Source organism: Perna viridis, chromosome 6 (assembly GCF_037379345.1).
Source record: "Perna viridis isolate PV_CMFRI_1.1 ecotype Kerala chromosome 6, ASM3737934v1, whole genome shotgun sequence".
Classification (NCBI taxonomy): domain Eukaryota; kingdom Metazoa; phylum Mollusca; class Bivalvia; order Mytilida; family Mytilidae; genus Perna; species Perna viridis.
The window spans coordinates 46,123,882-46,144,748 of NC_142450.1; the positions used below are offsets into that span (position 1 = coordinate 46,123,882).

General features: G+C 31.5%; 1 protein-coding gene across 2 annotated transcripts; it reads left to right on the forward strand.

Annotated features, from left to right (window-relative positions):
• The first annotated feature begins 224 nt into the window (after positions 1-224).
• On the forward strand, positions 225-20,658 carry LOC148615269 (protein OSCP1-like). 2 transcript variants are annotated; one of them, XM_088590039.1, is made up of 11 exons: positions 225-420; positions 2,634-2,788; positions 3,879-4,046; positions 5,140-5,220; positions 9,732-9,835; positions 10,213-10,341; positions 10,710-10,727; positions 11,754-11,817; positions 12,669-12,799; positions 14,679-14,751; positions 16,411-20,658. In XM_088590039.1, exons 1-11 carry the CDS (start codon positions 309-311, stop codon positions 16,513-16,515), a joined length of 1,140 nt encoding a protein of 379 aa, XP_088446165.1. In that variant the 5' UTR covers positions 225-308; the 3' UTR covers positions 16,516-20,658. The 2 variants fall into 2 exon arrangements, with proteins under 2 accessions (XP_088446165.1, XP_088446166.1); XM_088590040.1 differs by lacking the exon at positions 10,710-10,727.
• The last annotated feature ends 209 nt before the right edge of the window (positions 20,659-20,867 follow it).

The window sequence follows — 20,867 nt, forward strand, 5'->3', positions numbered from 1 at the left end:
GATACTTTATTTAGTACAGATTACTTGATTTTTTGGCTCTGGGCTTGAATTTTTCAGAAATAAATTAAATTGCAGACTTTACAGCCTAACGCTTTTTTACTGGCATAAAAATATAGCACAAGAACCATATGACTCGCTTGTGTAAAATATTTAAATCCGGATTTCTCTCATCTCCCTGGATATTGGTTTGTCTATTATAATTTTAAGTTCCGAACGTCTCTTGACAATGTCCTTGACATTCTAAATAAACGAGCACTGACAGATTTCTGAGGAACATTATACTGCATTTTACTGATTATACTATTAAGATGTCTTGCAAAACATTGCCATTGCTTTTCATAAATCTAGGTGGCGAAATGATATACATTTTAGATCAGCGTCTTCGAGCCCAAAATATAGCGGACGAGAAGGCTAAAAAAGGTACGAACTTCTATATTTGTAATAATAGTACAATGCCACATGTGTGTCAAATTCTAGGATGACACTTTTAATATATTGTTTTTTGATGTCATTTGTCTAAATTTTGCACAAGGGTCATTTCCATTGGCATAAACTTAACTTCGAAAAGAACTTAGCATTTTCTCTCTTCTTTTGAACAAGGATTTTAGAGTAGACAGGATTGGAATCGTATGCTCTCTCGTTGTATCTCACCACACAGGATTTAATCATACTCTTCACTTATATTTTCATGTTTCTTGTAATTGTTGCTTAATACTCTCGATATATGGGATAAAGCACGGATGGTTTTTCCGAAAAAATGTCTTGTATTCATTGATCAATACCCCAGGCTCAGTATCAGAAAAATGTCAACTTTAAGTCAAAATTCGAGATCACAGAGAGTATTTTGAAATTCAGATTAGCATTGTAGCCTTCACTTACAGGATGTCACCATTTTGAAGTACATATTCAATCTGGTAAAATCTCAATAAATGCAGATAAACTACATGGTTTTTAAAAACATTTTTTTTATATACATCAATAGTTACCATACTATATGAACAAAATTAGCTTTAAGTCAGTATATGGGACCATAAGGGAGGAGTTTTAATCTTTCAAATTAGTTTTCCTTTACATCTAGACAAATTCATGAATAGTCAAAATTAGGTCAAATAAAAGCATTGACATCAGGAGAGAAGGGAAGGCTACTGCTGTAAAACTCCTTATACATGTATACATCCTTGGACCAGTTCTGATCAATTTGAAACAAATTTTATGATTATTGTTTGGGTTTTTGAAGAAGGAGTTTGAATTTTAAATGAGGAGAGAAACTGAGGGGATGGGGTGGGGTGGGGGAGAGGAGGGGGGTACTTAGCCATCTAGAGTCAAAACCAAGGTATATAAAAATGATGCAACAAAAGCAGGGACAGCTACATGATAAAACTCCTTTTATATACACCCTTGGAAGAAAGACTGCACTCGAAGGTTAGACCAGGTTGAAAATTTGATAAGAGATTAAGGTCTGGAATAAAAATATTGATCAAAACAGAACATTGAAATAGTCTGGAGGCAACTTGAGGTGGGATATTTAAAAAAAAATTTCAAACCATTTGGGTCAGAATACTTATATCTATCAAGATGAAATGTTGAAGCAGTGGAAATCATTGGCTATTAACAGGGCACCCTCAGCATCAATGAAATGCAACATGGGTAATCTCACAGTTAATCACTCCACACATCATATTAATTAACATATTATGTTAAAGTGTGGAACATTCCAATCCTATATTTAACTCCTTGCTTTGAATATTAGACATGCACTGCCAGGAATGCTCCCAAAACCAAAGGACAGGAAACTTAACTAATCTAACAATCTGCAAACTTTAGCCTTTTATACAAATCTGGTAATGGCCCAAATTGTTGTGTAGTCCTTAAAAATTGCAATATTAAAATAGGAGATGTGGCATGATTGCCAATGTCTGAGACACTCACCCACCAAATACCAAGCAACAAACAAACTTCTACAGATCTTCATTTGTGGACAAAACACATACCATAAAGCAGGCTGTAAAAAACCTAAAAAACAAATGAGGTGAAACTATCCATAAAATACCAAAATCAACCTGTATTGGTGAAACTGAAGACCTCATTGAAGTAAACACTTTGGTGCCATCATTTGTTTCTTTTGACTGTTTTGATACCTTGGATAATGATACGATTCAGATTGTTTTTAATCAACAAATCTAGCAAATGTTTTCAAAAACTGGTTTGGTTCCCAATCGGATTTACAGTAATTGATACATGTAGCAGTACTTTTGGTATGTTTCCTTCATTTTTATATTAATTAGTGTATTAGAACCAAAATTTTCATTGAACTATTTTGGACTTCTCTATCATATAGGCTAATTAGCTCCCATAGGTAGCATATTACTACTGTACATGTTAGTGATAATTTATTTACAAAACATGGTGCCTAGTGTTGAGCTTTAATCATCAAGCTAAATATGTAAATTGGAACATTAGGTCCAGCAATATAATATTGTTGACTTTTCTTTAACTATCCCATCCTCTTTTTGTAGCGTTTGTACCATTAAAACTAAAGTAAAGTGCTCCGTTTTTTGCCATAATTTTTTTGCTGTAGCACTGGATTCTGTTGCTTGTTATATTGTGTTTGTGGATTTCTTCATTTTTTGTAGTACTACATGACATTATAGCAACAATGTTCCATAAAAGGTTCATGGATGAATTGTTTAAACCACAACCATTATATTCCAAGAAGGCGATGAGAACTGTATTTGACAGATTAGCTCATGCTTCCATAATGAGACTTAATGCTGCTAGTATGGACAAGGTGGGTATTTTGTAGAACATGATCAATATTTACTACAACTAAACAATTCATCATTTTAATCAAGTCATAGCCTTCTTAGATTTAAACAAGGTAAGGGGTTTTCTCTGGGTTGATAGTTTTTTGCACCAGCCTTTGAGCCAAGCCTAATTTTTTTTAGGCCACTTAAAAAGATATTTTGATCCAAAAAAGATTTTTTGCAATGAAAATGCCTTTTTGAAGCATCATTTAATTAGTATGGTATTTTTTCTTGCTACCTGTGGGTTAAATTTAAAAATCAAAGTACTCATGTATCAATCAATTTATATCGATTGTTTGAATATTTACACCTAAAATAATCATCAAATTGCAAAAAAATGGATAAGATAAACAGAAGAAACCAGGATTGACTTCAAACTATCTAAACACCTCAGGCTTCTTGTTATTAACAATAAATTTGTTGATTTTAATTCACCATGATTCTGATCAGGAATGACATTAAACTCATCTTTAAAATATTGCACAAAATTTCATGTGGTATTGGAGCACTGCACCAGTTTGCATTATATTAGGTTCATTGTTGGTTTACCTCGATCGTGGGTCCAATGTACATTGGTTTGAAAGAGGTTGTTTTGGTTTGAGATAGACAAGATGGTGGACAAGAATGAAAAATATGTTGTATAGTACAGTGTTCTAGGATTTCTATTTCCTGTAACTCAGCGCAAGTGAAATTTGGGTCAGGGAAAGTTAGGTACATTTGTACTTTGTTACACTTTCCTGTGACAAGTTGGAAACTTCATATGCTGTAAGGATTTGTTTTGTTAGGAAAGCAGTCATTGACTATGGGAAAGTTGATTTTATATGGAATCTTGAGGAAACTTCAATTTCTGAAAAATCTTAGAACACTGTAGTAGCTACATTCTATGTTGTTGTCAGCTTGTTATTGAAATGTACACCTAACCACATCATTTTGGCAACTAGGTTATCCATTCTTTAAAATTGTCCATACATGTACTACTGGTAGTTACTGAAGGGATTTATCAGAAGCTTACTGTATTGAAATTTATATTGCTTCATTATTCATACTGTGCTTATTCAATTTTTTCCATTTCAGTTGTATGATTTAATGACGATGGCTTTCAAATATCAAGTTTCAATGTGTTTAAAACCAAGGGATATAATCTTAGTGACCCTCAATCATTTAGATGCCATGAGAGGATTTGTTGGTGAGAATACAGACATAAGACAACAGCTGGAACATGTATATAGACTTCTTATGGAGGTGAGTACTCAGATAATTTGGTTAGATGAGTTTATTTAGAAAGTAAAAAGAGGCTACATTGTATCTGCTGAGATGAGTACTTTCAGAATATTTATAGTCTGCTTTTTGATAATGTGAATAGAGACCTGCAATTTGATTGGTCAGCTTGACAGGGGATATGAGACCATATTCATGTGATAGACCAGGGGATATGGAAGTGGGTCTGGAAATGTTATGTTTTTTTATCAAAGTGGAGGTAAAAATAACTGCACAGTCATAATTTGGTGGGGAGTCAATGTCTTTTCAAATAGAAAGTGTGAATAATTCAGGAAAAATAACATTTTCTTACATAATATATGTGTAACATCAAAAACAATGTGACAATAATGATGATAGCCTAACAATGTGACAATAATGATGATAGCCTAACAATGTGACAATAATGATGATAGCCTAACAATGTGACAATAATGATGATAGCCTAACAATGTGACAATAATGATGATAGCCTAACAATGTGACAATAATGATGATAGCCTAACAATGTGACAATAATGATGATAGCCTAACTAGAAAAGAAATACAAAAATGTTACTCAAACATTTGAAGACACTCCAGTAAAATATATTTGGATATTCAGATAGGATATGGTCTAATCTTTTCTGTCATTTTCTATATACTCTTCGCCTACTTCTCGGGGAATATGAGCCCATATCCCTGTGATACTCCAAATACTTACAGTCCTGCTAGAGAATGAATTTGGTGTTTCCATTAGTACAGCATGGGCTTTGCATTAATTGACCTAGATACATGTAGTATAGGGTACTCATTTAGTTTCCTTTAAAAAAAAAAACTTATTATTGATGCTTTCAAGAATAATTATGAGGCAATGCCCTTTTGCACATACATGTACTTATTTAAATTTTTTTATTGCACTGAATTTGGTGGTTTTATTTAGCATGACAATGACTCCAATAAATGGTTTTGGGGTACTTATTTATAGTCAGATCTGTAATTTTTCCTATACTGTTTAGCCTTACTTGGACAGCCATTACAGTGTACCTCTGATGGGATACACATTCAGTATATTACTCCGTTTCTGTTTTTATTTCAGAGTTTTGCATCATTAACCTTAGGAGAATATCAGCTAATTAGACAAACATTACTTAATTTTTTCCAAGATATGCACATTAGGGTAAGTGTTAATGTTATCTCAAGTAGGATGGAAACTTTAGAGATAAGGATCACAAAAACTGGTCTTCAGTAATTTTTTCTTTAGATTTTTTTCCATTAGTTCTTGATATCTACTACACATTATTTATCAAAAAGTTGATTTCAATGTATATGCAGATGCGGAGTAACAATAGCCTTTCTGCGTCTTGTGTGATGGAAAGTGACCATTGATTATGATATATACATGTACTATTTAGTATACCTAATAATTTCCAGTCTTTGTTCAGATATATGTAATGGAGTTCCTTTCATGACTTTCTTATGAAAAAAAAAAGATCTGAAAGAAACAACTGGAGAAGTTTGACAATTGATATTAACTCCTATAGAATCACAATCAATGATAACATTTCTCCTTTTATACTCTACTTTCTCACATATCAAGTATAACATATTGATCTAAGAACTAAAACCTCTCATAAACTGTTCATCAATACTCTTGACAAACCAACCATAGAAAATAATATTGGCAAATAAAATATCTCGTTCATTTCTTTGTGAGTATCCCATAACTACTGAGGATGGTCAATTATTGGTATTTATAATTAATGGACAAGAAAAACCATGTGAATTAATGAGCTATTAATATATCAGTTAATGGCTTAGATGGTAAAAATCTGAACAAAGGATATCCTCATCTTCAGCAATTGATTGTATTGTTTTGTTTCTACTCAATGATATTTGTCAATAATATTCTTACTACTTTTATATCATTATTGCTGTGATTGTATAAATGTGATGTTCAGTGAAGTTATGTGTTCCATAAACATTTTTAGTTATTAACTGATAAAGGACTCTGAAATTTTCCATTTACATGTACAAACCTTTTCATGCCTGAACTTTAAACACAGTTTCCCTGATGGAGCTTGCTTTAGTCTTTACTTTATTGTCTGTCTCTGAAATGAAACAAACATAAAATCAATAAGATTTACTGTAGTTTACTTTTTTAACCCAAAGACAAACTTGAGTGAATCTGGAAAGGTAGAAACAGTTGAAATTAATGAAATGTCAACCTCGTGTATTGCAAGTTTAATATTTATCAACATTGTTGTTATATATTGAATTTATTGGTCTTGCTGAAGGTTGTGCATGTTCTCATTAATTGTGTGATCCTGGGTGATTCATGGTAAATACACTGCAGGCAGTAACTGTTTTATACAGGAATCTGAAACTTTCTGAATGTTACCCTGCTTGCACTTCATTAATGAAGAAAAGATGCTTTCTTAACACACAACTTTTTATTCTTCTTCAAGGTATTGTTAACCTCCATTAAACTTCTGGAGTCATAACTTAAGGAGATGAGTTATTTGTGTTTTGGGGTATTTTATAAGAAAAAATTTACTGTCATTGACACAAAAGAAATATTGCTTGTGTCAAATTTTGATCTGAAATGGAAACCTCTGCCAACTTTACAAACTAAGATTATAGGATCTCATGAAGAAAAAATGTAAATACTTAAGTACTATATGTATATCAAGTTAGGCTGAGGATGATTGACTTTAACAGGTCACTACAGATCCAATAGTTATCCTTATGTAGGTTTTGTAGTTTGTAAACGTTATGTATTACCATGAATCACCCTTGATACTGGACTATGATCCTCATCCTTTAAATTACTGAAAATGTACATCAGATTTTATTAGATTTCTTTAATTTAGAAATTATGGCACGGATTTAAAACTGTTGGATGGTAGTAATTTATGAAATCTTGCACTTGAATAAAACATATTTGTCTAAAATTTAATTTCATGAGAAGTGCCTTACTTGTATGGTTTTCTAATGGTTGAAGGAAACATACATATAGTTAAGTCAAAGCTAAAGAATGTACTCGTATGTTAATTTAACTATCAACATGTTTCTCTGTCAAAGATGGCATCTTAAAGAGGACAATTTTGGTTGGGAATCATTTAAGTTAATTCCATAATAATCCACCCATCACTGACTGGTTTTACTCCTTATGTTATAGACGAATACCTGCATGTTGATATTAACTCCCTTATATTGATCCAAGGTCCTGGTACTTAATGATCCAGTAATTTAACCTTGATCCAGTAATTTAACCTTGATCTTTTGTCTTCAGATGTTTATATGGTACATATTCTTTTAAGATTTAAATTTACCTTGGGGGTTTATTCTTTAAACACTTTAATTAGATAGCTTACATGTAAAACAAGCAAGGCTAAGAGGTATTACATATTGATATTTTGAATCAAGTAGAAATTTAAGATAAGAGAATGAGATGATGTAGACAGATCAAAGCAGGGGAGGGGAGAAAAGGCCTATGCCATCCTTATATTCTGATAGATGATGTAGGCAGATCATCAAAGGAGGTGAGGGGAGAAAGGGCCCATGCCTTCCTTATATTTTGAAAGTGTGGTTGGCGACTGATATGTAGGGAAAACTAGAAATCACAGACCCCTGTTTGGGAATATTTGGATCTGCCACCGCTATGACTACAACCCTCATTACTATTTAGTTATACAGGTTTGGGCCAATGCTGATCCAAATAATCAAATGATCCTTACAGAACAGATTGACTTAAAAGCATGCTGCATTTGTCACTTGTTTTTTTTTAACAGCAGATTTACTGCCTTTTCTAGATATCAGTATTCGTTCAGTTAATTGGTCTAAATTGATTTTCAAAAACTTACTTTTTTGTAAGTAAGAAAGCTTTAAATTTTAGCCATTTACAAAATCCTATAGTATCTGTAATGCTTATATACAAGTACATGTATATGCTCTGAGGGAAAAAGATGATTTATCCCAAGTAAGGAACCCAAACAGAAGACATTTACAAGTATAAAAGCACCAAATAACAATTTTATTGACAGGTTATATAATTACCATGAGACATTTAAATGTTACTGTTCCTTAAGATTTACTCCAGGTGATGAGTGTATTATTGATCTGTTCCTTGAGATGTGTACATTAGTATCAGTATTCCATTACAATAAGTTCCCTGTTCAGATAAGGAATGAACAAGAATTGATTTCTGGTAGATCATATCCATTAAATGAATCCTCTCTTCATGTAACAAAATAATGTTTGGTATGATTAGGCTAGCACCTAATTTTTTTACTGATTTTATTCAAACTTTGGTGAATGGTTAGAAGCTTTAAAAGCTTAGACAGAATTGATTGTCACAGAGATCAGTAAAGGGGGGTCTGCGTTTTTGGAGGGAGACTGCAGTAAGTTAGAAATACTTTATTTACGCTTGATGCCTGCTTAGGACATCCACTTTTGTTTCAATTTCCTTCAAACTACAGTGAAGGTTTAGTAGTTTATAAAGCTTAGATAGGAGTGATTTTTACCAGATAAGTCACTTGTGGGAGGAGAACAAGAATTGAAGTTTGAAGCATGTAGCCTGGATGTCCCCTCCATTTTTTTTTATAGGTTTTGTTTGAACTTTGGGGAATAGTTAGTAGTACAGAAGCTTTGATTGGACTGATTTTAACAGAAATTGGTCCAGTGAGCCACTTTTTGGTATGGGGAATTAATTCTTCCAAAGAGGGCAAATATGTGCTTGTGGTGTATTGGGAATTTGTTCACTTAGGTTCTTCAATTTTCAATATTTATAGTCTAAAGTATGGTCATCAAATATCATTTCTCATAATTCAGAGAAGATGAAAATCCATAGACCAAATATATTATAAATGATATACCTAAACTAACTCTTGGATAGAAGATGGCTGCCAGGTTAAAAAGGGACATGTAGAAATAAGAGAAATAATGTACTCATTGGGCAGGTTTCTACTCAGCTGTATTAAGAAAAACTTACAGTTAGTTTAGGTTTATACATTGCATATATGTTTGTCTTAAACCTATAGTATAAAGTACATGTAGGTTATGATGTTGAGGTAACTCATCATACTCATTGATCATCTGTTCATGTCTGTTGGTGTATAGTTCATGGATGCCAGAATTCTGTTGATGTTGTTTTATAATGTATCAGTGCTTGTTTTAAAGCACTTCAGACCCTGAATTATTTACTGGTGTATTTACACAGTGCTATAATCCTATTCTCATTGTTGTATATACCATATAAAGTGTTGGGCAATGCATGTATTGATTTATTTTAAAGTTTAAAACTACATGTAAAGGAAACTTGAATACCAAATATTGATTCTTTCGTTTCATTTAATGTGGTTTAAATCAAAGACTTCCGATTTTAATCCATTGGCTATTGCCAGTATTTGTTTCCAGTCAATAATGTTGACTAATCATTTTGTTATTGTGAAGACTTGAAATTTGTTACATTGAAAATCAATTGAAATACAATTTTTTTGCTGACCTTATAGTGAATATGTTTTAAGGTTAATTAACATGTGAAAGTGATATATTTTTAAGGGTCTATGTTTTCTAAAAAAAATGACGTATTGGCATAGATATGATAGCATTAAAGACAATTTCAGCCAAGTGAGATAATTGAAACTTGTGTATGTTTACAAATTTTTTATCTGTTTTCCTTTTTTAAAGGTTTCTATTTTTTTGAAAGACAAAGTACAGAATAGTAATGGTAGATTTGTATTACCAACATCTGGAAATCTTCCTCATGGAACAGAAAATCCTGGTCTCATCCGGTTTGTTATTTTCTGAATGTGAGGTTTATTGATAATAGGTACACACAGGAATTGCATACTACTCAATGAAACTGATATTAAAAACTCAAAAGATTACAAACAAAAGCGTCATACTAAGTTGTTGGTACAAAGGAGTTTACAGATAGCCTTATTATGAAATAATCAGGAAAAAAATCATGATACAATATTGACACATTAGAACAAAAATAATATGCCAATGTTATAATATCATAAAGTTTGATAACCAACATGAAACAGAATGTTGGCTTATCCTATTATCATTTCAGTTTATTGTGCTATATAATGGTATTAACATATCTTTACCAAGATACAAGGGTCAGATAATTCATTGTCTTCTAAAAATTTGTCCATTTAAGATACTACAATGAAAATGGCAATGAAATTAAAACAATGCAGTTCCATCCAGGAGGGTCATACCAGGGGTCAAAAGGTGAAGGGTCATTTGACATGAAAGGCAACAGAGTCACTAAATTAGGGACAAATATGTAAGTTGTATAGAAATATAAGCATATCTCTGCAAAAATTTTCCAAGATATGGACCTTATTTGGGTGTAAAGTACAAATTGTGAATGGATACAAATTCCTGTACTCTCTCAATTCAAGGAAATGAAAAAATGAACAAAACAAAACATTTCTCCTTTTCATATCAAAGTTCATGTAGAGTTCAGAATTTTTTGGTTACATTCAGATTGTTACTTCCAGCTACATCGCTGGCTGTACTCTTTAAAGAACAAGCTCTTTTCTAAATTAATTCTCTTCAAGATTTGATGATCTAAAGAAACTTCTTCTGGTAAAGTACACTTAGTTTGTTTTTTTGTGTGAGTGGTGAGTTTTTTTTCCCTGATATTCCAAGGTGTGACTCCTATAATAGGTAAGTGAAAGCCATAACTTGTTCTTATTTGGTCTATTTCCTTTTGTTTATGTATATTACATGTAACTTGTTTTACCTAATTTTGGATTGTATTTTTGAAGTTAAGAGTTTTTAAAAGTTTTTTTTTTTTTTTAATATTTTGTGCATTTCTTGTAATTTTTAGTGACATCAGAAATGTCTTTTATTATTATTCAAAGTTGAAATTGCACACATATTATGCAGGTTAATGAGATTAGATGTGAAAATTTGAATTCATTTTAGATAAAAAATAAGTTTGTGTTCATTACAATATAAAACTTTTTTCATATCAAGTTAAATGTGAAATTTACATTTTAATGAATATAAATAAGGTCAAATTTTTACTATTTTCTGCTGTAGTATTTAGTCATTTCAACTTTAAAGTTAAAGAAACATTTTTTTTAGGAATGGTATATATCTATAATTTACGGAAAAATTGTGTAATATCTGAAATACATGACAAATTCAGAAAGGATTCATGCTTCATATATGTTGTTGTTGTACTCATTTATATATGGACTGGGTCATTAGATTATTCTGAGGGAAATACTAGTATCAAGACCAACCAGTGTATAAATGAGTACATCACCATTATATATGTAACCTAACATGAATTATTTTACACAACACATTCAAATTAATGGAGTAATTAACCATGTGTATATTCACCATTTCAACTTTTTATACTTCTTCTTTACACAGTTCAGAACCCCATCTTTTTATATAATCAAATACAGCAGAAGTCACTATACAGATTTTAATTTGATCTATGATTTCTGCAGAAGTTTGGTGAGGCAGGTGGTGCTATAATTGAATAGGTCCCTTTCTCATAAATATTGCACACCATAATTTTCATTATAAATTTAACAAGTTTTGCATTGTAATTTACAGTAGAAAATTCCATGTATAATATAGTAACAGTTATTTTTTATGTATTATATATGCTGATGTGGTTTTTAGGATACACGCAAATTCTATATTGTATCTTTGTTATTTATGACTTTGTAGGTATTCGGTATCTAGACCAGTAGAAACAACAGGATCATCCAGAACAACAACCAGTTCAGATTTAGTATGTATCAAGACTTACTTCTGTAAATGTTCGTATTTAGGATAATAGGATGTAGTGAAATATTTGATTAAACGATACTACTGCAATGACACAACTCAATTCAGTTTGTGGGAAAATGATTAGATATTTGTGGGGGATGTTGATTCCTATGATTAGATATGTGTGTGTGGGAGGGGGGGGTTGATTCCTATGATTAGATATTTGTGGGGGATGTTGATTCCTATGATTAGATGTGTGTGTGGGGGGGGGGTTGATTTCTATGATTAGATATTTGTGGGGGATGTTGATTCCTATGATTAGATATTTGTGGGGGATGTAGATTCCTATGATTAGATATTTGTGGGGGATGTTGATTCCTATGAGGTTTCCTCATTGTTAGTGATATCATGGAAATTTCTTTTAAATAAATAGTTGTGTACAAAGCAGATATTTATTTATTATTCAATTAAATATGACCTGTATTTTTTATCTTCAGTATAACTTGGCATGAACTTTAGATATTGCAAAAAATAAAATTGCACTCAGCCTTACAAAACCAAACCAAAGCAAGTTCTAGATTTCTATATTTATACATGTATGGATGTTATTTAACATCAGTATTATAACTTAAAAAATTCTAAAGCAGGAAACCTCCTTCTTAAAATTTTCTTAAAGCATGAGATTTACCCAGTTTTTGTATTTGTGACATGTTTTGTCAAGAATTGAAGTAATTCATTATGATTTTAAGCTGAAATTCAAATAATATAGGCAAACAGGAGATTGTTGAATTTTTCATGAAATGTCCGGAGGCTACCTCTGAAGACGACAGACTTGGGAACACACTTTGATATATAAACTTAATACCATTGCAGGAATCAGCGACCCCAGACCCTAATGCTAAAGCACAATTAGACTTATTAGCTAAGTTAATAGGAGGGAACAATAGAACTGGTAATAAAGCTGACATCAGGTTAAATCTGTTTAAAAATGATAAAGAAGAGGAGTAAGTAGATAATTTATTGAGAATTATTTATCAGCTACTGTATCTGTTTTTCATTGTTCTTGCTGCCTAATGTTTTTTATCTTGGACAACTGTGGTGATACAAAAAATTATTGGCAATTTCAGATGAAAATGTTACGTAAAACAACTTTGACGTCATCAATAAACAGTTATGACAGTTTTGAATGTCTAAATATAAAGTTCACTGTGATATTTTCTATCTTGACTTCAAACCTAGTTATTCTGTATTTAAGTAGCAGTCTTTATAAAAATCAGACAGAAGGTGATTCATGCATGCCAAAAACCCACCGAATTCAGTTTTATTTCTTGCTCAGAAACAGTTACCAATCACATAACCAGTTTTAGTTTTTCATTTGGTTGTTGCACTTTTGAGATAAAAATTGCATAGATTATACATGAAATTTGCACTTTGCAAGAGTTATTGTCCTTGATTAGATTTCATTTGGTTGATTTTAGTGGAAGATAAATGCATGATTTTCTAAACAGAACAGATCTGAATGCATAAATGATTATCATTATGTGAATGTGTAGCATTTATAGACTGAAAAAAACATTGTTTGTTCGGTGGGTTTTTCTACACCATGAATCACTATACCATTGATAGGGTTTGAATTTCATGTGGACTGGTACTTAACAAGTACCTAATTATTGTATGTAGGGGAAAGTGATCAATTTCTCAGTTACAAGATCTGAGTGATATGGTAGTTGAGGTAATTAGGAAAATGTTGCCTTCCAAACAATGTGAAATTCACAAGAATAGTGATAATACCATAACTGTTGAAGTAATATTCCTTATTTTTGAACATGTTATCCTAAATTACCTAGTTTGCAGCAGTTAACACTTGCAGTTTATAACCTAGGTTGTAACTTGTTTGATCGATGGTAAAGGAAAACTATTGACCAAACTTTACGACAAACATGATGACTTTTCATTCAGAATTGTCAACTTTCCTTTCATCTGTGGCAACATCCCTTCGGCTCCTGTGTATGGAGTGTTCATATCACAACTCATACGTTATGCCAGATCTTGCCAAAACTACGCAGACTTTTTGTAATGCGCTATAACAAATAGGCTTCTGGAACAGAGTTATGTTGCTACAAGATTGAAGTCATCACTACAGAAGTTTTATGGCCGTTATCATGAACTCGTGGATCGTTATGGTGTATCCATCAGCACCATGAAAACTGATTTATTCAACGGGTCATAGTTTTCCTTCCCACGTTTGTCAACCCCGGACTTGACTTTTTATGAGCAACTCGGCGGGTGTTTCTAGAAAAGCAGAGGACGCTTATCCTACCGGTGCACCTGGTCCATGCTCCCAGTTTTTAGTGGAGTCTGAGTTGCTCATTTACTTTTGTTACTTTGTATGTATGATTTTAGTTACTTTTTGTTCTTTGTTGTGTATGTCTGTTTTCCATGTCTGGTCTTTGTCCCTGGATTACATTCTTTTGATTACCTCTATAACCTTGGTTCCCTTGATTACTCTTTCTAATGGATTCCTGCCTCAATGTATAGTATTGGTTTGTATTGTTAGTAAAACACCATTTAGTTTGGGATTATTTGAATCACAGACTAGACCAGTTGTTAATGACATCGCAGTACCAAACCAAGTTACATAAAATTTACTGGAAGAGACCAAACAAATTAGAAGGCTCGTTACAAAAAAATTAAATTATGGATAGGTTACTTATTTTGGCTCTTGAGCAGCACTCAGTTTGATCTTGTATCAGTGTTTTGCACCTTTCATGCAGTGTGTGATTTTTTTTTATCTGAATTTTTTCATACTGTTAAAAAAGATACCAAAACATGTTTGACCTTCTAATTTTATTTTGAATTTCTGCTTCTGTTTTTTTTTTACAGAGAAGCTGAAGCAGCATTGATGAAGCCATTAGAACTGTCAGAGTCTAAAGTAGTCAAAATAGATGCTTCTAAGGTAAGCAAGCTGTGTCATGTAAACATGTTAACTTCATATATTGTTTATATATACAGAGCTGTCATGAGTCAAGGAGACTTGTTAATTTCTTTATACATTAATTCAAATATGAAATTTAGAATTTCATTACATCAGATGTGGGTTTCCTATAGAACAATGATTTTTTATTTCACATTAATAGAGAAGTGTCAGTACAACAATGGTAATTAATCACAACAGAATTAGAACACATCACTCAGCTGGCTTATAATTGTTCAGCATGAATATCTATTTGTTATTAGAATTATATTGCATGTTTAATATTGATTTGAATTGCAGTGTGATTCATTGAAGTACATATAAGTAGAGGAGGCAAAAGAGTTTTTATGTTATTTAAAAATTGTAAATTCCTTGAGTGACTTGTGATGTTTGTCTGTTTGTGTATGCATGCTTTTTTTGCATAAACTTCCAAAATATAGTTCAACTCCTATTCTTAGTGATTAACAATGTATGCAAGTTTTTAATCAGAAGTGGTAATTTAAATTCCACATACTGTTTGTCTTTATTTTATGGTTTTTTTTTCAGTTTTACTGATTTTTTTAATTGGAAGAAATTCCAAGATTTAATATGGAGTTATACATGATTCTAGATACTTAATTTTACTACCCATATCTCTAGTGGACACTCCTCACTGAAGGAAACTCTATGTTGATTCTAGATACTTAATTTTACTACCCATATCTCTAGTGGACAGTCCTCACTGAAGGAAACTCTATGTTGATTCTAGATACTTAATTTTACTACACATATCTCCAGTGGACAGTCCTCACTGAAGGAAACTCTATGTTGATTCTAGATACTTAATTTTACTACACATATCTCCAGTGGACAGTCCTCACTGAAGGAAACTCTATGTTGATTCTAGATACTTAATTTTACTACACATATCTCCAGTGGACAGTCCTCACTGAAGGAAACTCTATGTTTATTCTAGATACTTAATTTTACTACACATATCTCCAGTGGACACTCCTCAATGAAATTCTATGTTTATTCTAGATACTTAATTTTACTACACATATCTCCAATGGACACTCCTCATTGAAATTCTATGTTTATTCTAGATACTTAATTTTACTACACATATCTCTAGTGGACAGTCCTCACTGAAGGAAACTCTATGTTGATTCTAGATACTTAATTTTACTACACATATCTCCAGGGGACAGTCCTCACTGAAGGAAACTGTATGTTGATTCTAGATACTTAATTTTACTACACATATCTCTAGTGGACACTCTTCACAGAAGGAAATTCTATGTTGATTGACACATTAACTGTGTTCTACCTAATCATCAATAAAACAGAGGACACTATGAACCAAAAAAAAGTTTGTTCCCTCTCACCCTACCTACCCATAAAAATTGGCCCATCCCGAATAATTTTATTACCATTCTCAGACAATTTTTTTTTATTTTCAAAGCAACATTTTTCACTTCTTTGATTATCATTTTAACAGAATCATATAAACTTTGGGGAGGGGAATTCCCTACTTACCTACCCAAGGTCAGGAGCAAGGGTTGAAAGGGAAACAAACACTTTTTAGAATGGCCTTAGTTAACAAATGTCAATGATAACATACTTACTTCTATTGTCTGCAGTATTAATTTTTTTCTCCAGAAACAGAAGAATGAAGAGTTGAGTAAGATTATGGGAGAACTAGCTGTTAATTCAAGTTCATCTAATGACAATGATGATCTACTAGATCTGATGGACCAAGCCTAATACCACCTGCTGTTTGTGATGATAGTTGGAAATATTAACAGTGTGAAAAAGTGTACCATGTATAGTGTATGAGTGAATCATGTATGATGGTGACTGTTCATTATCAATATGCAGAGTGAATGAGAATATGTTCTCATTTAGATTTATCAGATGGTTGTTACTAGGCTGAAAATCTGCTTTGTGTTTTTGAGGGAGTGTGACAATATGATTATCAGCTCTGTTGGAAGTCAGATCTGTTTGAAACATGACAATATGATGATCAACTTAGGAAATCAGATCTGAAAACAATTTGACTGCTTTCATGTGATATATGCCTTTACAAAATGTTTCCTTTTTTATCACACATGATATCATTCTCTATTCTTCCTATTACTATAGAGTCATTCATAACTACATTTCAGATGTTTATCTGTGATGGAACTAAATATTCATTTTGACTATTTTTGGCACAAACGATAATGGTTTTCATGGGACAGTTTGTCCCATTCAAGTGCACATGTACTTGAAAGTGTAGATGTGTGAAAAATCTATTTAAATTTGAGAAAAATTAAATAAATTGATATCCAAAATAAAATGACTCCCACAGAGAATCCTATATATCATTAAACTGTGTTTCAGGATCTAGATTAAGATAACCTGCTTATAGATGCAAGATTATTAGATGTCTTAAGGAGCTTTATAAAATAGGGTTTTTTATGGCATCCATGGGGAAATATTTTGTTTCAGGAACAACTGTAACATAAATAGAAGGTTTCTTGGATTAATTAAATATATTTTGTTATTTTTGATTCAGTTGTACTAAAAAGAACTGTATATCAAAAAGTTCTGTGAATGAAATGTGTCATTTGTGATTTTTTGAGTAAATTAAACTTGTTCGTTTACAATATACCAATTTCACATTCGCCATTTGTGTCAAATTTACTTGAAATGTATGTAGTTAAATGCTATTTTCAAGGAACTGTTTTGGATTATTATCTTAAAATCACTTAACTCTCTGACAGGACATTTCTGCCTTGTATAATCTTGGGAAATCTGGCTGTTTATAAATTTTGTAGTACTAGTTAGGTGACCAAAATTACTTAGTAGTATCTTTTTTCATTATGAACAAGTATTATTAGCGAGCTCTACAGTTATTACCTGTGCTATCAGTATCTTAAGGTTCCCCAATATACCAACAGAAAAAAAGTCCCGGAAGTAACAATAATAGACTGCCCTTATGGAGAAAATTCAAGGTTTCCATGAATCAAATAAATGAAAAATATAGGTTAAGAATAAGTTTCAGTAAAAATTACTTCATCTTTTTTGATAGTTTTTGAGCTTTTTCTAATTCATTTTATTTATTAAAGAAGTGAATATGGTAAGTTTCAAAAAAGTTTGGTACAAACGTGGATGTACGTTCATGTATCTCCATTGTTCCAGTTGTCAAGAACCTAACACTCCTCGGAAAAAAATATATTACTCAAATGTATTTTCCAGATCAAAGCATAGTCTTTCTAAGATAGGAAAGGTAATCATTTTCTTTTTTAGAATTTACAGCTGTCAGTTGTGTCTGAATATAGTTTACATCACATGATATGTGTAAAATATTCCCACCATCTGTGGAGAACCATTCTATTTCCAATTACTGTATAAATTAATCTGACCAGCTAAAACTAAAAAGTGATGTTGCTAGTAATGCCCTGAAGGATTAAAATTAGTAAAGTATGGCAAAGTGCTACTAAGTCATCAACCATTTTGAAAGCAAGGGGAAAAATGGGGCTGGGATCTTTTTAAAAAAAAAATAATGTTCAAAATTTTGGAAATTAAACATTTTTTTTTACTCATTCGTTGAAAAAATAGTAAACCACTTCCCCCATTATTCTACAAGGCAGATTTTCAAATGAAAATATTGATATCACTTTTTGCTGAAAATAAATAAAAATATTTTGCTTGGAAAAAAATCTCATCCAACACCAACCCCACCACACCCCCTTTATGGCTTAAGGGTTTTAATGTCTTTGACTATTCTTACTTATCTCACACAGACAGTGCAAGTATGGTAAAGGTCACAGTGCTCACTGAAATAGGCAATGCCTATGCCATATAAAAAAAAATGTATAGGAGTTTTGTTACTTATCAGTTGTTTGTTAAGTATTATGACATATTCCTTTTTTTTCATCACATCAAATTCTTAAAATATACCTGGTTTGTCCTGCTCAGCTTTTTATCTGTTCAGAGTATTTTTTCAGTGCATTATGTGCCAAATTATTTAAGAGCTTATATGACTGAATAATTTTTTCTTCATTATTACTGTTGTTTTTCCCTGATATTTGGTGTCATATTGTGGTATATGACTTATTGTGGGATCCGTCCATATAAAACATATCACCAGTGGAGCTATTGTTAATCTGTCATGTTTGTATCATTCATTTTATATTTTTCCTGTCTGAGCATTTGTTTTTTTTTGTTTTTTGTTTTGTTTTTTTTATTATTTTAACATCTAGCTGTCTGTTATTCATTCACCCCAATAAACTTGTTACTTTATTTTATCCTCGTTGACACGTTATTTTGAAGTGTTCTATTGTTTAAGTTCTCATTTTCTTAAGAGTTTCAAGTTTTACATGATATTGCGTAGGACATTATGTGTTAAAAAAAAGATGCATGTTCTCAAATTTCATTATGTACTCTTAAGCAATATACTTCTTCGACATAAATATAGTTTTACTTCGATATCTTAATTGTGTGTTTACTTTTTTCTGATACTAGCTTTTTTCGAATTTGTACAAAGTGCACCTAAAAGTTGCCATTTGATAATGGTGTGATATTTTGTATCTCACTCATGTACGTGTACATGTATAAAATGGCTAAGGATTAAAGTACAGTTACAAAATATTTTCATTTGTTGAATATGCACACCATTCTTCACTATTAAAACCTTCACACCAGTTATTGTCTGGTACAGTTTAAAACAAAACCATATTCAAAAAGACAGTAGATGTATCGGTACAAACTGTGTATGATGTTTATATTTTTTGAAGTATTGATTTGAGTGCTTTGTTTTACTTTTAATGTCACCTAAATTTAGTGGACATCTCGACTTTTTCCTTTTTTGTGAATTCTTGACTGATGACAGTATTGTTGATCTGTCAATCTAAGTACCTTGTAAACTATTTGTGAACAAATCAGTATCATACTACAAATTGGGATAGATCAACAAAGGTTTGGAAAATCTAGTTATCTGTTTTGTCACTAAAGGGGTAAATTTACTAACTCAAGTTTCAGGCCTACTATTTTGCCAAAATTTCAAATTACTATTTGAAATTTTCTATTTGCCTATTTTAAAGCTAAAATACTATCTGAATACTAATATACAGAAAATATAAGCTGTTGTGTCACAATTTAGTCACAAGGAGGGGACAAAACTATGATTGTACAAGATTTTCAAAGAATTTTCATAAAAATGAGAGGATTAGGGATAGTTTTTAAAACAAAAATATAGAGCACAAGCTATGAACAACAAAATCTTTTGTCAGGAATTTTGATAGTACACAAGGCTATTTTAGTATAAATATCAAAGAGTTTGACATGTGTGCTCTATATTTTCTACATAAAAAATGTCTCGTGAAATAAAGTATTGCAACATAATTAGGCTAAATTCTCTTATTTTGCTTTATTTCAATCTACAATTATAGTGCAACACATGCATTAACAGCAGTGAAACTTTGTTTTAAACAAAGTCACATATTCAACTAGTGAATTATGCAAATTTCATATTTATTTGAAACACTTTTGTTTTTGGCACTGATTTTGATATTTTCTGAACATACTCCTTTGCGGGTATAACTTAAGTACCAATATTCTGTAAAATGTATATTGTGATACCTAAATATTATACTACATTTTTAGCATTTTTTATTAAGATCAAAGGTTAGTTGCCAATTGGTTGTTTTTATTTTTCATGTAAAGCTACATTATTTATTTTATGTACTTCTGAGAAAACAAATAGAAGTTGATAAGAAGTAGCACCACCATCGTTGAAAAAATAATTCATGTGTAACTTACTTTGTTTTACTTCTAAAGATACATTATTTTTGTTATATTTTCTTGTATACTGCAGTTTATTTATGGTAATTCTTATTTCTAATAAAATACAGAAAAATAGTAGTTCCTTCTTCAAGAAAGAGGTCTTGTAAAATGAAATTAAGTTCACTAAACAAATTGTCTCCCCTTAGTTACTAATGGATAGAGTTAACATGAAGTTTTGTTAAGTCAAATAAGAGTAATTTTAGGGTCAATACTCATATGTCATGGGTCAGTGACTATTTTTCTTTTGTGAAGCACCATCAAATGCTTTGAGACTTCTGCTTTTTTAT

What these genes read in the sequence shown, in the direction of transcription:
- LOC148615269 (XM_088590039.1), top strand. Translation starts at nt 309, where the DNA reads ATGTCTTGCAAAACATTGCCATTGCTTTTCATAAATCTAGGTGGCGAA. An exon ending in TCCAAGATATGCACATTAGG is followed by an intron (nt 5,221 to 9,731) that starts GTAAGTGTTAAT and finishes CCTTTTTTAAAG; the next exon opens with GTTTCTATTTTTTTGAAAGA. An exon ending in CAACAACCAGTTCAGATTTA is followed by an intron (nt 11,818 to 12,668) that starts GTATGTATCAAG and finishes ATACCATTGCAG; the next exon opens with GAATCAGCGACCCCAGACCC.